The following is a 16,498-nucleotide window of genomic DNA, read 5'->3' as shown; positions in this document are numbered from 1 at the left end:
AGTCCAGCGGGTTCCCCTCAGGGACAGCGCTGACTTCCCAGCCACCAGCACGATGGGCTCTGCCCAGCAGGCTGCCTTTGCTTTGGACACAATTTGAGGCTTCTAGAGTTGCAGGAACGAACGAGTCAGTGTTTTTCATTGGCCTCCATGGCCCTTGGGATTTGAAAGCACTCAGGGTAGCAAGGCCTTTTTTGTCCCCACCCTGCAATAAGGCTCTGACACTACTTAAGACAAGCGAGGTCCTGGCTATGCTTCCCCTCTGTGGTCACCAAGGAGCCCATCTCCTGCAAACTCCGGACTCAACTTTAAGTACTTTTTCTCTCATTTTTGTCTTCAGGTCGGGCCTACATGTCCTACATGTCCTGGCAGGAAGAAGGCTCATAAGCCGAGTTTCTAGGGCAGAACCTAATTGGTTTCCACAAGTTCTATTCTGAGCACCCGAATTCAGCCCAAGCGCTCCAGGCGGAAAACGTCACGCCGGCAAGGCTAATCTGAAGGGTTTGGGGTCCCGGAGGAATTAATTCTGTGCCGCCTCAGATCCGGCGAAAGTTCTTTCCCAGGTAATGGAGTGACAGGAAAGCGAATTCTATTCTGAACAGGCGAAGGGAACGCGCATTGCCCTAGGAGCTAGGTCGAGCTGGGTAAACTTTAAAGAGACCCGCTCCCCGACACCTTCCGGTAAGAAGCTGGGAGATGCAGACACACCTGAGCCAGTTCCGACTTCAAAGTTTGCCATCTAGTTGGGGAGGTAAGGCAGCTACAAAGAACAACAGTGTGTGCCCGTCAAGCGGGGGGTGGGGGGGGCTTCCGGAGGGAGGAAAGGTCTCCTACTTGAGAAAGGACTGTAAACACATGTGGGGCAGGTCTCCCGGTCAGGTGAGGTGTGCCAGGTGCTGCAGGAGGGCAGGGGAGGGGCTCCCGGGGCAGCCCTTGGAGGTGGAGATGAAGACACTAGGTGGGGCCGGTCGGGGGGGTGGGACCAGCTTCGGGGTAAGGGGTCCCTTAGAGGCCACATCTCTGCAATCTAGGTCCCCAGGTCTGAGTTCAAGGCCCACATTGCATGTCAGGGCGTGTCCTTTCAGTCAGCCAGAGCACAGCTCCCTTCTCATTGGCTGTTAGACAGTGAGCCGCAGGCAGATCGCCTATTGGCTACAAGGATATGTAGCCCCGCCTTCCCGCCTGGACCACTGACAGCACCACCTCGTGTCGGGGTAGCCCTTGGGTGAGTTTGGAAGCCCTTTGGTTCTCCTGGTTTCGGTTTCATTGCGTCAATGTCGAGTGCGTGTCTACCGTGGGCAGGCACTACTGCTGCGTGGCAGGGACAGACAGAACCCTTAAGCCCTTGGGGATAGCACCACCCTTCTAAATGCCACTCACCTCTTGTCAGGCCTCCAAACCATGTGACCCTTCGTGACTTCAGCAATGGGATGGGAGTGTTCCTAGCTGTCATAGTTCTTTACTTCATTCAATCCTCACATGTCTAGCTCCGGCCTCCCCCACCCCCGCCTTTCCCATTACTTCTGGCTTCAAACTTTTCTGGAGCTAGGGGCATCCCAGATGTTAGTTTTATTTTCTTCTTGAAAGTGCTGCTAGACATACAAATTTCTCTTTTTAAGGTTGTGCTCCCCAGTTTTTGGGGATGTGTTTCCCGTTTGCTGAGGCTCCCTACAACTGTGTCTGCACCCATGTCGCTTACAGTAATGAGACACTGTGAACCCTACAGTAAGGAGACACCCTGAAGGACACCCTAAAACAGGAACTGAACAACCTAAAGGAGGTGGCCATTTAGCTTTCCCTCTTAGATTTGGGCTATATTTCTAATTTTCAAGTCAGATTATAATCTGTGGCCTCCTGCCTAGGTTGCTACCCCACTTCAATGAAACCTGCATTTCTGCTGTCCTAAAGGTTGGTCAAGAGATCTTTGAGCCTGGCAGAAGTTTGAGTTCTTTACTTTTCTTTTTTAATTGTAAAATATAACAAATATAACAAAGGGACAATGCACATATAAGTGTAGTTGGGTGCTTAATTATAAAGCAAACATATGTCCCTGAATCAAGAAATAACTCACAGTCCCAGAAGCACCTCCAATGACCTCATAATGACCCCCCTTTCTTCCTCGGTCCTCAAGTGAAAATCACTTACGATGGCTCACGTGAAAATCACTTACTTGCACTTCTTTAGACGATAGTTTTGCCATCTAGGTATGCATCCCTAAAAGATGTAGATTGGTTTTGCCTTTTTGAATTTTATATTAAATAGAATCTTACTGAAGGTATATTTTCGTGTCTTGCATATTTGGCTCAATTTGGCCACACATTGTTTATCGGGAGGTAGTTTTCTACTCTGAGAATTTGCAGCAATTTATGTCCATTCTGCAGAGGATGGATATTAGGCTCATTTTTGGTTTAGGGCTTTAAGAACAGTGTTTCTGCCAGTCTTTTTGTACAAGTGGGCTGGTAACTCTGTTTAACTGGGTGCAAGCAGAGTGCAATGGGGTGGCCTTAAGCCACATAACTCACTAGTTCACGCACGGTTTTCAGAGTGGTTCCTGCAGGTGTGTGGAAGGTCTACCTAGTGAATCAGCAGACATGTCTCATGGGCCAGGGTTGGGACAGGACCAAGCTAACCTCTCTATGGATGCTCAGGCAAGGCGGGCTGAGACAGGGGCTGACTCCAGCTCAGGGCTGGGATATCTGGTTCCTGAATTGTGAGTCCCTGGAACAGATGAAATGGGACAGGGAGAAAATTGGCTGGAGAGAGTAGGGAATCCTGCCACCTGCCCTGGGGCTTGGCGGATGGAATAGCACGATTCTGACCAATTGGCTCAAGCAGACCAAGTGGTATGGGGGTACCCACAGTGCCTGACACATAGGAGGTATTATTAAATATTTGTTTAATAATGCATTAATAATTTTCAAAGAATTGTGTGAAAAAAATTTTGTCTCTTCTGGTTTCTTCCAAAGAAAACTCTTTGTAGCCACTAGGTGGCGGTGTTGCTAACATCTAGATGTTCAAAAAGGGGGAATTCAGAGGTGGCATCAGGCATTTGAATTTAAATTCAATCTTGTTTCCGGTCTGTCTTTGAACGTATTAATCATTAAGTTTAAAAAATACATTCTGGTGAAGATGGAGGCGTAGGTAGATACACTTTAACTCCTCACACAACCACAAGACCAACGACAAATTTAAAAACAAAAAATAAACAGAACTGCCCCCAAATTGAACTGTATGGAAGTCCAACAACCAAGGAGTTAAAGAAACATTCATCCAGGCTGGTAGGAGTGGCAGAGATGGGCAGCCCGGGTGGAGAGGACTCATGGCAAGGTGGCGGCTGGCAGACTGGGCAGTCCCACATTTATGTGCAGATAAACTGGGAGGAAAAATTGGGGAGTGAAGCAGACCACGAAAACCAGAGTTCCAGTGTGGGGAAATAAAGCCTCAAAACCTCTGACTGAAAAAAACCTGTGGGGGTTGTGGTGGTGGGAGAAACTTCCCACCTCACAGGAGAGTTTGTTGGAGAGACCCACAGGGTCCTAGAATGTACACAGACCCACCCACCCAGGAATCGGCACCAGAAGGGCCCTATTTGCTTGTGGGTAGTGGGGGAAGTGACTGAAAGCCAGACGAGAGACAAGCAAGTGTCATTGTTCCCTCTTGGACCCTTCCCCCACATACAGCACCAGAACTCAGGGACATAGGTTGTCCCATCCTGGAAAATACCTTATGGCTCTGCCCCTTACTATGTAACAGGCATGCTGAGACAAAAAGTATGGCCCAAATAAAAGAATAGATCAAAGCCCCAGAAAAAATACAACTGAGCAATGAAGAGATAGCCAACCTATCAGATGCAGAGTTCAAAACACTGGTGATCAGGATGCTCACAGAAATGGTGAATATGGTCACAAAATAGAGGAAGAAGTAAAGGCTATGAAAAGTGAAATAAAGGAAAACGCATAGGAAAGCAACAGGAAAGGGAAGGAAGCCGGGACTCAAATCAATAGTTTGGACCAGCAGGAAGAAATAAACATTGAACCAGAATAGAATGAAGAGACAAGAATTTAAAAAGAAATGAGGAGAGGCTTAGGAAACTCTGGAACAACTTTAAATATTCCAACATCTGAATCATAGGGGTGCCAGAAGGAGAAGAGGAAGAACAAGAAATTGAAAACTTATTTGAGCAAATAATGAAGGAGAACTTCCCCAATCTGTCAAAGGAAATAGACTTCCAGGAACTCCAGGAAGCTCAGAGAGTCCCAAAGAAGTTGGACCTAAGAAAGCACACACCAAGCCACATCATAATTACATTAGCCAAGATGAAAGAGAAGGAGAGAATCTTAAAAGCAGCAAGAGAAAAGGAGACAGTTATATCAGCTGATTTCTCAAAAGAAATCTTGCAGGCAAGAATGGGCTGGAAAGAAGTATTCCAAGTCATGAAAGGCAAGGACCTACATCCAAGATCACTCTACCCAGCAAAGCTCTCATTTAGAATGGAAGGGCAGATAAGGTGCTTCCGAGACAAGGTCAAGTTAAAGGAGTTCATCATCACCAAGCCCTTTTAATATGAAATGTTAAAGGGACTCATGTAAGAAAAAGAAGAAGATAAAAAATATGAACAGCAAAATGACAACAAACTCACAACTATCAACAACTGAACCTGAAAACAAAAACAAAAACAAAGTGAGTGAACAACTAGAACAGGAACAGAATCAAAGAAATGGCGATCACATGGAGGGTTATCAGCAGGGAAGGGGAAGGGAGAATGGGGAAAAATTACAGGGAATAAGTCAGATAAATGGTAGGTAGAAAGTAGACAGGGGGAGAGTAAGAATAGTATGGGGAGTGGAACAGCCAAAGAACTTACATGTATGGCCCATGGACATGAACTAAGGCGGGGGAATGCTGGTGGGAGGGGGGCCGTACAGGGGTGAGGGGAATAAAGGGGAGAAAAAATGAGACAACTATAATAACATAATCAATAAAATCTATTTCAAGAAATAAAAAATAAATAAACTAGTGGGAAAAAAATACATTGTCACCCTGGCAGGTGTGGCTCCCCTGGTTGGAATGTTGTCCAATCCTGGGCCAAGAGCACAGGTCCAGGGCATGCAGGAGGCAACTAATGGATGCTCCTCTCTCACACTGATGTTTCTTTCTCTCACTTCTTCTTATAAAAGCAATGAAAAAAAATATCCCTGGGTGAGGATAAAAAGACAAACCACACCCACACACACGCACACACTCACACTCACACACACACACTCACACACACACTGTCATGCCCTGGCAGGTTAGCTCGGTTGGTTAGAGCATCCCCCTGATCCACCAAGGTTGTCGGTTCCACAAGGCCCAATGAATGCATAACTAACTGGAACAACAAGTTGATGTTTCTCTCTCCTTTCGTCTCTCTCTCAAATTAATAAATAAAAACAAGAAAACCCGTTGTCATATAACTGAAATGAAGGTCCTGGTGAATTACTTTCTTCCTCAACTAGAGATGCCATGAACTGAGACTCCTACAGGGTTTCTAAATCAGTCCTTTTATGGCCGGATGGGGTGTAAATTCTTTCCATTCTTCATTCTGATAAATGGATGTCAACTCAATTTGCCCTTCCGCTCAAAAGCGGTCTTTTACGGTCAGAATCTGGCAGCCTCCTCTGTTGAATGCATTAGGCGGGCCTGAGTCTCTGACGCCCCTTCCATTCCCTTGTCTCTGCCTGACCCTTCACAGGCCTCCCGAGGGGACCACCCTCCTTCCCAGCAGCCTCGGAGTCCTGGCTCTTTGGTTTTCTCTTCTGTGGCAAATCAGATATCACAACATCCTTGTTGTCGTTGTCTTCTCCTCCTCCTCCCCCCGCCATCCTTCTTCTTCTTCTTTTTAAATTCAAAAGCTATTTGATTATTTGCAAATACAGCTCAAGCCACAGGCTTGAGTTTCCTGTTTTCTGTGGGAAAGATGATGATGTGAATCTAGAAATGACTTCGAGATGTTGACACAGAGGTAGGCAAATAACCCCTCCTTACCGATAACTTCTCATTAGCTACGTGTCATCATAAATGGTCATCATGGTACAACTGACCCCTCCTCGCCGTGTACAGTTCTGTGAGCTTTAATACATGTATAGATTCGTGAAACCCACACCGTGATCTGGATAGAGAACAGCGTCTTTGCCCTCAAAAAAACTCCCTGTGCTATTGTTGTTCCTCTTTCAGTCACATGGAGATGCTGCTGGACAGCGTGGTGTCTATACTCAACCACCACCACAAAAAAAACCCATTTGGCCACTTCCTCTGGCCATGACATTTCTAGTTCCCATCGCTCTTCTCTGTGGACCATTTGCATTTAGCTGATTTCATGATTTTTTTCCTCTAGTCTTTTGCAGTTTGATTATGATATGTCTGGGCTTATCCTTTGTTGCGTTAGTCCCATTGAGGGCTCACCGAGCTTCTTGAGTTTGCAGGTTTGTGTCTGTGAGAAGTGTTTCACCGTAGTTCTTCATGTACAAATAAAAGCAATTGTCATGGATATTTTCCAAGTGCCTTTCCAGCTGCTCTTTCCACATTTGTCTGGCCTTCTCTAGGCCCCAAAGGGGTGTCTTCTACAGATCACATCATCAGGCTCTCCTGTCCCATGACCTCCTGTTCAGATTGGCCAATAGGGACACTCACAGGATCACAGAGGGGCGTGGTTTGGGCATTTTTTCCCGGGATCCCTCACGGCCAGGGAAGGTCCCATCAGCAGTGCTTCTCTGGGACAGCCACACAGTTCAGCACCATCACCATCCATTTGCTCCACCTCTGGCTGACACTCAGAAATCCCTCCCTTTGCTCCTCTTTTGCCCCCAGGGCTGATGACATTCCCCCTGACCTACCTTGGTCACCAACCCTGGTACGGCATTGCCCTTTGTAGTTTTCCTAACACTCTGCTGGCATGTTTGTACATAGTCCCCTTATCGAACATATCTCCAATGACCCACTTTGAGCCCCTTGACTGTCTCCACCTGTTTTCTGCCTGGACCTCGACAGAAAGAGTGTTTTGGGGGGACTGTAATCAGCAGGACTCTGTCATCCCCAGGCTTGGCCTTTCAGGCTTGGACCCTTTCCAGGTTGGGCATCCTAAAGCCAAAACGTCCATTTGATGATCACTGATGAACTTGACATTCACTGAGATAATTAATGGCTTTTGCGCTAAACATCGTTTTCATAACTTTGAAGTTAACTCAAGAATGGGAAGTCCTGACCTGGCTGGTGTGGCTCAGTGGGTGGAGTGCCAGCCTGTGAACTGAAAGGTCACCAGTTCAATTCCCAGTTGGGGCACATGCCTGGGTTGTGGGCCAGGCCCCTGGTTTGGGGTGTGCAAGAGGCAACTGATCTATGATCTCTCGCACATCGATGTTTCTTTCTCTCTCTTTCTCCCTCCTTTCCCCTTTCTCCAAAGGTAAATAAATAAAATCTTAAAAAATACATTAAAAGACTAGGAAGTCCTAACGTGTATTTATGATTGTGACTATATCATTCGTACAGGAGAGGGTATCTATATATCTGCACTTCCAATAATAATAACCATGTGTCCACCATCTTGGCTAAGAAGAGAAGTTGGCCCTGGCTGGTGTAGCTCAGTGGATTGAGCTCGGGCTGCAAACAAAAGCATCGCAGGTTCGATTCCCAGTCAGGGTTGCAGGCCATGACCCCTAGCAACTGCACATTGATGTCTCTCTCTTTCTTCCTCCATTCCCTCTCTAAAAATAAATAAATAAAATCTTTAAAAAATGTATTAAGTAGTGTGACGTCTGGCTGTAAGTGACAGAATCTTTAAAATAACACAAGTTTCTTTCTCACATAAACATGTAGGCTGCACTCAGCTCCCCCCAGGAACTCACCAGAATCACAACTGAATTACACGACAGTCGGCTTGGATCTCCTTCTGAAATCCAGCTGAACAGAAATCCTGTAACTAGGGCAGAACTCGCGGCCCAGAAGCCCCGACAAGGGTCTGAGTCCAGGGGAACGGAACTACCACCATTGTTTTCTCCCGTCCCACTCCCGCCCCACCCCCACATATAACGTCACAATCTAGCGACCGGGGTGCCCAGCCCCGGTGAGCACCTAAGGCTCCGCCCCCCACCGTAACAAGAGCAACCAGACCGGAAAAAAAAAAAGGAGAGACAGGGGAAAAAAAATATGTTTTCAACAGAGCAGATCAGTCCCCCAGGACTCATCCTTTTGAGCGACCAAGAATTAGCCAATCTATCAGATGCGCAGTTCAAAACACTGGTGATCAGAAAGCTCACGGAGCTGGTTGATTTTGGACGAAATTTAGATGAAAGAATGCAGGTTACCATAAAACAGATGCAGGAAGACACGCGGAAGAGAGCCAATAGTGAAAGGAAGGAATCTGAATCTCAAAACAATACAGTGGACCAGAAGGAAGATAGAATCAACCAAGCAGGAAAGCATGATGAAATAAGAATTCAAAAAATTGAGGAAAAGATTAAGAGCATCTAAGACACCTTTAAACGTTCCAACATCCGAATTATAGGGGTACTAGAAGGGGAAGAGGAAGAGCAACAGATGGAAAACTTACTTGAACAAATAATAAAGAGAACTTCCCCATTCTGGCAAAGGAAATAGACTTCCAGGAAGTTCAGGAAGCTCAGAGAGTCCCAAAGAAGTTGGACCCGAGGAGGAACACACCAAGGCACATCATAATTACATTAGCCAAGGTAAAAATGAAGGAGCGAATCCTAGAAGCAGCAAGAGATAAGGGGACAATAACCTACAAAGGAGTTCCCATCAGACTGTCAGCTGATTTCTCAAAAGAGACCTTGCAGGCAAGAAGGGGCTGGAAAGAAGTATTCCAAGTCATGAAAGACAAGGGCTATATCCCAGATTACTCTATCCAGCAAAGCTTTCATTTAGAATGGAAGGGCAGATAAAGTGCTTCTCAGATAAGGTGAAGTTAAAGGAGTTCATCATCACCAAGCCCTTATTTTATGAAATGCTAAAGGGACTTATCTAAGAAAAGAAGATAAAGAAAAGACATGTATAGTAAAAGGACAGCAAACTCACAAATATTAACAACCACACCTAAAGCAAAACCAAAAGAAACTAAGTAAACAATTAGAACAGGAACAGAGCCACAGAAATGGAGGGCACATGGAGGGTTAGCAGCAGGGGGGTGGGAGGAGGAGAGGGGGAAAAGGTATAGAGAATAAGTAGCATAGAATGTAGGTAGAAAATAGATAGGGGGAGGGCAAGAATAGTACGGGAAATGTAGAAACTAAAGAACTCATAAGTATGACACATGGACATGAACTAAAGGGGGAAATGTGGGTGGGAGGGGGGTACAGGGTGGAGGGGAGAGAAGGGGGGAAATGGGACAACTGTAATAGCATAATCAATAAAATATATTTAAAAAACAAACAAACAAACAAACAAAGAAACAAAAAAAGAAATCCTGTAACTAAGGATACGATGAAGATGCCATGTGGAGACTGGTAGGAAGGGCAGAGATTCAGAGGGGCTGCCCCACACCCACATGCGGTGGCTGAGAATGGGGGGGCAGTTATCTCGGCTGCAGAGGTTCCCCCCGAGGAGTGAGGGGTCCCAGCCCCACCCTGGGCTCCCCAGCCCGGAACACCAGTGCCAGGAAGGGGAGCCCACATACCGTGTGGTTGTGAAAATCAATGGGGATCCCACCTGTGTTACTCGGCCATAAAAAAGAATGAAATGTTAGCATTTGTAGACCATGGATGGACCTAGAGGGTATTGTGCTAAGTGAAGTAACTCACACAGAGAAACACAAATACCATGCGATTTCACTTACCTATGAAATCTAAAGGACACAATGAACAAACAAACAAAACAGAAACAGATTCATAGATACAGAGAACAGACCGATGGTCGCCAGAGAGGAGGGACTGGGGGAGGTTGGGTGAAAAGGGTGAAGGGATTGAGTACAAACTGGCAGTTACAGAGCAGTCACGGGGATGTAAAGTACAGCGCAGGGAATAGAGTCAATAATATTGTACTGACTGTGCATTGTGTGCTAGGTGAGTACTAGAACTATCAGGGGGATCCCTTCGCAAATTATGTAATTGCCTACCCACTATGCTGGACACCCTAAGTAAATATAAAATAATATTGAATGCCAATGCTAATTGAAAAATAAAACCAAGCGAACAAACAGCCGTCTCAGTGGGCAACCCAGGATTAGCATGCTATGCCCTGGGTCACACTTCTTCCGTCCTGTTGTCCTCCGATGCATGGACTCCATTCCCACATCCCCTCACGGTCCAAGGCAGCTTGTGCAGGTCCAGCTGTCGCACCTGCACTGCAAGCCTCCTTGCCTAGAAGTAAGCCTCTTGGTCATACTTGGCTGCTGAAGAGGCTGAGACACCCCTCCTGCCTTCTGAGACGTGATGTGCCCTGTCTGTGTCCAGGAGGCCCGGACAAGGAATCAAGGAAGAAAGACAACTGGGAACAATGTTCCTCTGTGCTGGCCGGTGTGCCCACTGCTGTCGTTGAGCAGGGAAGACGGAGCACGCCGTCCGCTGACTCCATGCAGTCCAGTCCTGCTGATGCGCCGCTCCACTCTGGTGCTCCTAACGCCATTCCAGGATCCTGAAGGAAGGGGGAGCATTCCTGTCTGGGGATTCTGTCTTACATTATTTGACGGAAGGAGCAGAGAGGATGTGGGGACTGGTGAACACTTTCTGTTCCCCCAAATTCTGTCACCGGTAATCCATACCTGATTGGCTAATTTTTTGACTGGGTGCTGTCCAACACTCGCCATGGGTTTTGCATGTAACTGTCCCCATTGTCCAGGGGAAAAGACTATCCCTTGGGAGGAAGTCACTGGGCTGAGGTCTGTGCTGGGCTTTTCTGGCCTCTAGTTCGCTTCCTGTTCCCTCCTCCAGGCTGTTTTGGTCCAGTTCTGCCCACTGGGCACTTCCTGGTCTGAACACTTGCCTTGTCCAATCCATTGTTTGGGCTTCAGGGGACAGTGACATTGTCATTGCCGTTTTTGGTCTTTTGATTCTGAGTCCATCTGAGAACTGGCTAGTAAAGTGCTAAGAAAACTCTTGAGATTTTGATTGGAATCACATTGAATTTAGGCATCCGTTTGGAGGGAGATGCCTTTACAAAACCGAGTCCCCTCTTCTGTGGAGAGGTTTCTGTATTTCCATTTATGTAGGTACATAAACATTTTTCAGCCCTGGCTGGTGTGGCTCAGTGGTTTGAGTGCCAGCCTGTGAACCAAAGGGTCGTGAGTTCGATTCCCAGTCAGGGCACATGCGTGGGTTGTGGGCCAGGTCCCCAGTAGGGGGCACTTGAGAGGTAACCACACATTGATGTTTCTCTCCTTCTGTTTCTTCCTCCCTTCCCTTCTGTCTAAAAATGAATAAATAATAAAATCTTTAAAAAATAAGCATTTTTCAATCATGTGTATGGTGTTATTAATGTCTTGAATGTCTACATTTATTCCTAGTTAACTTTATCTCTACCGTTTTGTTGCTATTGTAAATGGTTTAAAATTGCTTTCTTTAAAAAAAATCAGCAAGGAATTCATTTTTCTCGCATGCAGATGTTCAGAGGTGAGCCCTCCGGGACTGGTTTGTCACATTCTGCCGTGCTGTCGCAGGCTGGGCTCCCTGGGTCTCCCTCTGGCACCGTCTCCTGCCAGTGGCTCTTACTCGTCCTCCTGGCCACCAGCTGCCTCCTCTGGCCGGGGGTGTGGGGTCCCGGTCCCAGGAGGGAGCGAATGGATTGGGAAAAGGAAGGAGAAAATGACGCAAGACTGACCACCACTGACCTTTTGATCACTAGGAATGCTCTCTGCCTTGAAGTCTGACTTTAATCGAGCTGTACCAATTCAATTGTTATGTGTATTTTCTACTCTCTTACTCTCGATCTTCCTGTATCCTTGTTTTAGATGTCTTGCTTGTGAACTGTACACGGGTGCGTTTTGTAAAAACACAGGGGGCCAGCCACTCCAGAGGCGGAGAAAAGGCAGGGAGTGGGCTTGCTCTGGGCTCATTTCCCACGGCCCCCACAGACAGGGGAATGAGCAGGGTAAGTACACGAGAAGCTGAGAGCTGCAACCTGAGTTTATTGTCATCACCGCCCAGAGGGGACATGAAGCGGGGCGGGGTGGTGAAGGTGCGCAGGGAACGGGTGAGAGGCGCTGTGACAGCCGGGGCTGGGGGAGCGGGGCCGTGGCCGAGGACAACTGGGGCCAGTGGAAGGTCTCATTTCCGGGGTCTGGTTCTTCTTCCAGGAGTCAGATGTGCAGACCACCGGTGCGGAGGGAGCTCCAGGAGGGGAGTACTCAGGAGAGGCAGGGCCGAGTTTCACTCGCTCCCAAGCAGTGCCTTCTGGTCTTTTTTCTAAGGGCAGGGGTTTGGGGTGGGGGCGGGGAAGGACAGGAGGAAGGAGAGGAGGAGGGGAGGTGAGCATAGACGCTCTCCTCCAGGGCAGCTTCGCTCTGGAGCAGAGCAGACCCAACATCACCCTCACGGTACCTGATGCAAAGAGCCCCAGGGTCCCAGTGAGGGTGAGGACTTCCCTGGCTTCCTGGGGTCTTAGGCTTGGGGGCCATGTGGTCAGGGTTAGGGCCTCTCTGGCCAGGGCGGCCACTGGGGTAGAGAAGGGCACGGCGAGCCTAGGGACCCGCTGTCCCGGGGCCTCCTCTGCTGCCCAGCGCTGTACTCTCCATTGCTGTCCCCTAGCTGCATCACCTGCCGCCCCAAGCACCCAGGCAGGCGCAGGAGGGAGTCACTACCTTGGACCGGAGTCTTCTCCAGCAGAACAGCAACACGGGAGCCAGAGAGGCAAGGAGCAGCAGGGCCCAGATGCTCAACAGTATGATCTGAAGGCCTACGGACAGGTTCTGTGGACAGAGGAGCAAAGCTACAGGCACCAGATGGACTGCGGGCGGATAGGCTCTGCCGCCAGCCTCCTCGCCAACACACGGTCCCGCCCGTGTCTGTGGCCGCTGGAGGGAGGGGGCTGCGGAAGGAGGGCTGTGTGTGGGACCCTCGGATCTAGTGTGCGAGAGAGGCAGCTGGGGCACCTCTCCTCGGGCCTCAGCGTTCTCGTCTGGACAGGGACAGGCCCGGGCGATGACTTGGTTTCCCAACCGCCCCAAACTGGAGAGGACCCAGGGAGAAGGTGGGTCCCTGAGTGTGCAGCCCTGCACGCAGGGGTGATAGGGATTCACTTATTATGATTTCAATGTTCGGGCGACACCCACAATGGCAGAAGTGTCTCTCTTGTTCATGGCCGCCTTCTGTGGGGACAGTAGTCAAGCTTGGTGCAGGACAGGTGACACCCTTTCCGTCTGGCTGTCTGTGCTGCCCGGCTCTCTCGCCCACCTACCTTGATCATGTACTGGTAGGACAGGCAGAGGTCCTTCCTGCGGGCTTCTTCAGGGTCCCTGGGGGGCAGGGTGGGTTCCCAGGGGTTGGGGAGACCACACCATCTCATGGGCCAATAGAATAAATAGTCCAAGTGGCTAGCCCCGATTTGCATGGCAGCGATGGCCGTGGCAAAAGATGCCAGAGCAAACAGGGTCTTTAGCAGGGCCTGTGGTGAAGAGACAGAGTGACCTCGTGACTCAGTCTCTCCTGGAGCCCAGCCCAGAGGGATTGGGGAGAAAGGTGGGGCAACAGGGCAGGAGGCTTGGGGCGGCCTCCGGCTGCTGCCCTTCCCCGAACTCACCCAGCAGGTGCCACCTCGTTTGTCGAAAATGAAGACAGTGACTCCAGCCAGCATGGCCTGGGGAGAGAGGGGGCGGCAGTAGGGTCGGTATGGGTCACACACACCCTTCCAGGCCCGTCCAGCTCCTCTTTCCCGTTGTAGCTCTCACAGCCCCAGAACACACACACACACACACACACACGGGGCCGGGGCCGGGGTGGGGGGTTGAGCTAAGCTGTGTGTGTGCTGCAGGGTGTGGAGACCTAGGCCAGGCTCCTCAGGCTGCAGTGCCCTCTATGCTGGGGAGGGGGGTGGGAATGCTGGGGTCAAGCCAGGTGGACGCCCTCTCTCCCGGCCCAGAGCCTTCCTTCTCAGGCTGCAGCAGGGCTCCCTGGAAACCCAGGTGGAGGGCCTGGGCTGCTGGAGGAGCTCTCAGTTCGGGATGAGTCTCCGGGCTGCCTCAGGAAGGCGTCTGCCCCTGCATCGCTCTGCTCTGGGGCTCTCAGAACGGGAAGTCCGGTACGTCGACTCGGGCCCTTCTTCCAATAAATGTGTTTTGCTGTTATTCTCTGAGCTAAGTGACTTCACCAAAGGGCCTCCGTCCTTCCGTGGCCTGCCCACCGAGCTGCTACTGCAGATGGCACGCAGCACCCCCCACCCCATTAACTGTTGTTCAGTGATGCCCACAGGGCCCCCGCTGTGCGGGACCTGCAGAGGGCGAGCAAACCACACAGGAGGTGCCCCTTTCTTCCTTCTTTCCTTCCTTGTGGCGGCCATGCTCTCCAGCACGGCCTGCCTCCCCCACCTCTGTGCAAGCCTCTGGAGATGGGCCAGGCTCTGGACGCCCAGTTAATGTTGGCTGCCAGCGGGGAGCGGGGCACGGCCTGGTGGGGGACGTCCTGGGAAGGGAGCAGGGAGAGTGGACCCACACCGCCATTTCTCTGGGCTGTTGTCCATTTTCTCGTCTGAAGGAACGGGACTGGCCTTGGGAACGGAGTGTTGTTTTGGGTGCTAACGCTCTACAGGACCACGTCGGCCAGGACGGGATGGCGACACGCAGTCCCTTGGGCCACACCCGCCGGTCCCGTCCCCCATCCTCTGGCCCCACTCACCATAGCCCCTGTCCAGATGCCAGCTTCGTAGGTGAACCAGATAACCCAGTCATCATAGTATAGGAAGCGGCCGAGGCCTCCCAGGGCCCCACTCAGCAGCCCCAGAATGATCTGCGCCACCTGAAAGACACAGAGCCTAAGAGTCCCGTCCCCCCAGTCTCAGGGAGGCTTCAAGGACATGCCTTCCAGGTATTGACTGTTTGAACCCGAGAGGGAGAGAGAGAGAGACAGAGAGACAGAGAGAGACAGAGAGAGACAGAGAGAGGTGGGAGGAGGGAGAGGAGAGGAGAGGAGAGAGGAGGGGAGGGGAGCCAGCCCCCTCTTCCAAGTCTGGGGGTTTGGGGTGTGGGGAAGCTGGATTCAGGATTCCACGGCTGGGACTGGAAGTGTCATGTGTCTCTAGCCCACAGCGTGCCCTGCCTACAGCTTCCACTGAGGCCAGAAACGGAGCACAGGAGAACTTGGTTTCTAGGCATCATTTGAGACTGAACCTATGTCCTCTGCAGACTGAGGCCGGCTGAGAGTGAGCGACGCAACAGAAGAAGATGTCTCCCCCTTCCTGATACTGGGGACTCTGGGTGCCACCCCCACCCCTCCTCCAGCAGCCTGACTCACCCAGGAGGCCACCAGCACCCTCTTGCTGCCCAGGAGCACCTGCTTGCTGCCCAGGGGCTGGGAGGGGGTGGGGTAGTCGGGGGCAGAAGGCTGCCGCAGGAAGTTCAGAAGCAGGGGATCCTGGTGGATGTGCACATCGATGTGGGTGGGCTGGGGGGCCCCAGGGGCCACCTGATCACCGGCTGTGGTCCCCATGCCTGTGGACATCTGCCCGGAGAAAGAGTTGGCAGGTTTGCACAGGTTGCAAGCATCCCGGTCGAGGGGTGAAGCACACATCCTGGCAGGGCAGCCAGACTTTGCTGAGCCCCTGGAATGTCCCCCTTTCACCTTGTATCTGCTCTGTCCCCCATCTTCCCCCGAGGGCCTGGGGTCTGGACTAAGCAGCGCCTGCACCCCTCGCCTCTCCACCCTCTGCTCCCTGGCTCTTCTCTCAGCCTTCTCTCCGGGGCCCTCAGACTCCCAGACAGGACAGAACCCCAGGCCCTGGACAACCTGTCGTGCTTCCATTGCTGCAGCTGGGTCTGGGGACGTCCCTCCGCCCCTCAACACCTCCCTCAACACCTCCCTCTCCATCGGTGCTGCTCAGCCTGGTGAAGCCCCCTGCCCCCCATGAAGGGCTGAGTGGCGGGTGAAGGTGAAGGTGAGAGGCCAGGCTGACTTGGCATCCAGTGGGGACACACCTGGAATCTGCTCTTGCCACCTTCCTGGAGTCACTCCCTCTACGTAGTGGTTGATGTTTCCTCCCCCCCCTCCCTCTGTCCCTCCCGGTAGGCAGGCTCTGAGGGGCGAGGCTGCAGAGGCCTGTGAGGGGGCAGGTGGGGTGGGGGGTGCCCCTGGGGAGGGCTCTTGTGAGCAGGTCTCTGGAAAGGGCTGGGGCCGGACGCAGCCTCACCTGCTCTCCCCGGGGGTCGGAGGCGAGTGGAGCAGGGAAGCCAGGAGGAGCTGAGTGGGGGAGCTGAGTGGGGCCGAGAGTAGGCAGAAGCAGGAAAGGGGTGGGGGGTTGACAGAGTGACAGGAAGTGTTGTGCTTTGTTTAGCAGTTTCCCAACATCCAGCTGGGGCCAAGGGGCCCCT

General features: G+C 51.0%; 1 protein-coding gene across 5 annotated transcripts; it reads right to left on the bottom strand.

Moving 5' to 3' along the window:
- Positions 1-12,089: 12,089 nt before the first annotated feature.
- On the bottom strand, positions 12,090-16,441 carry TMEM176A (transmembrane protein 176A). 5 transcript variants are annotated; one of them, XM_036011044.1, is made up of 7 exons: positions 16,318-16,441; positions 15,426-15,636; positions 14,811-14,930; positions 13,720-13,776; positions 13,378-13,584; positions 12,779-12,889; positions 12,090-12,386 (listed from the first exon to the last, which is right to left on the bottom strand). In XM_036011044.1, exons 2-7 carry the CDS (start codon positions 15,630-15,632, stop codon positions 12,351-12,353), a joined length of 738 nt encoding a protein of 245 aa, XP_035866937.1. In that variant the 5' UTR covers positions 15,633-15,636; positions 16,318-16,441; the 3' UTR covers positions 12,090-12,350. The 5 variants fall into 5 exon arrangements, with proteins under 5 accessions (XP_035866937.1, XP_035866940.1, XP_028382025.1 ...); XM_036011047.1 differs by having other exon boundaries at positions 12,782-12,889; XM_028526224.2 differs by having other exon boundaries at positions 12,782-12,889; positions 15,426-15,632; positions 16,318-16,440.
- Positions 16,442-16,498: the final 57 nt, after the last annotated feature.

The sequence above is a fragment of the Phyllostomus discolor genome, chromosome 10 (genome assembly GCF_004126475.2).
Source record: "Phyllostomus discolor isolate MPI-MPIP mPhyDis1 chromosome 10, mPhyDis1.pri.v3, whole genome shotgun sequence".
NCBI classification, from domain to species: Eukaryota; Metazoa; Chordata; class Mammalia; order Chiroptera; family Phyllostomidae; genus Phyllostomus; species Phyllostomus discolor.
This window is presented reverse-complemented; position numbering and strand designations above follow the sequence as displayed.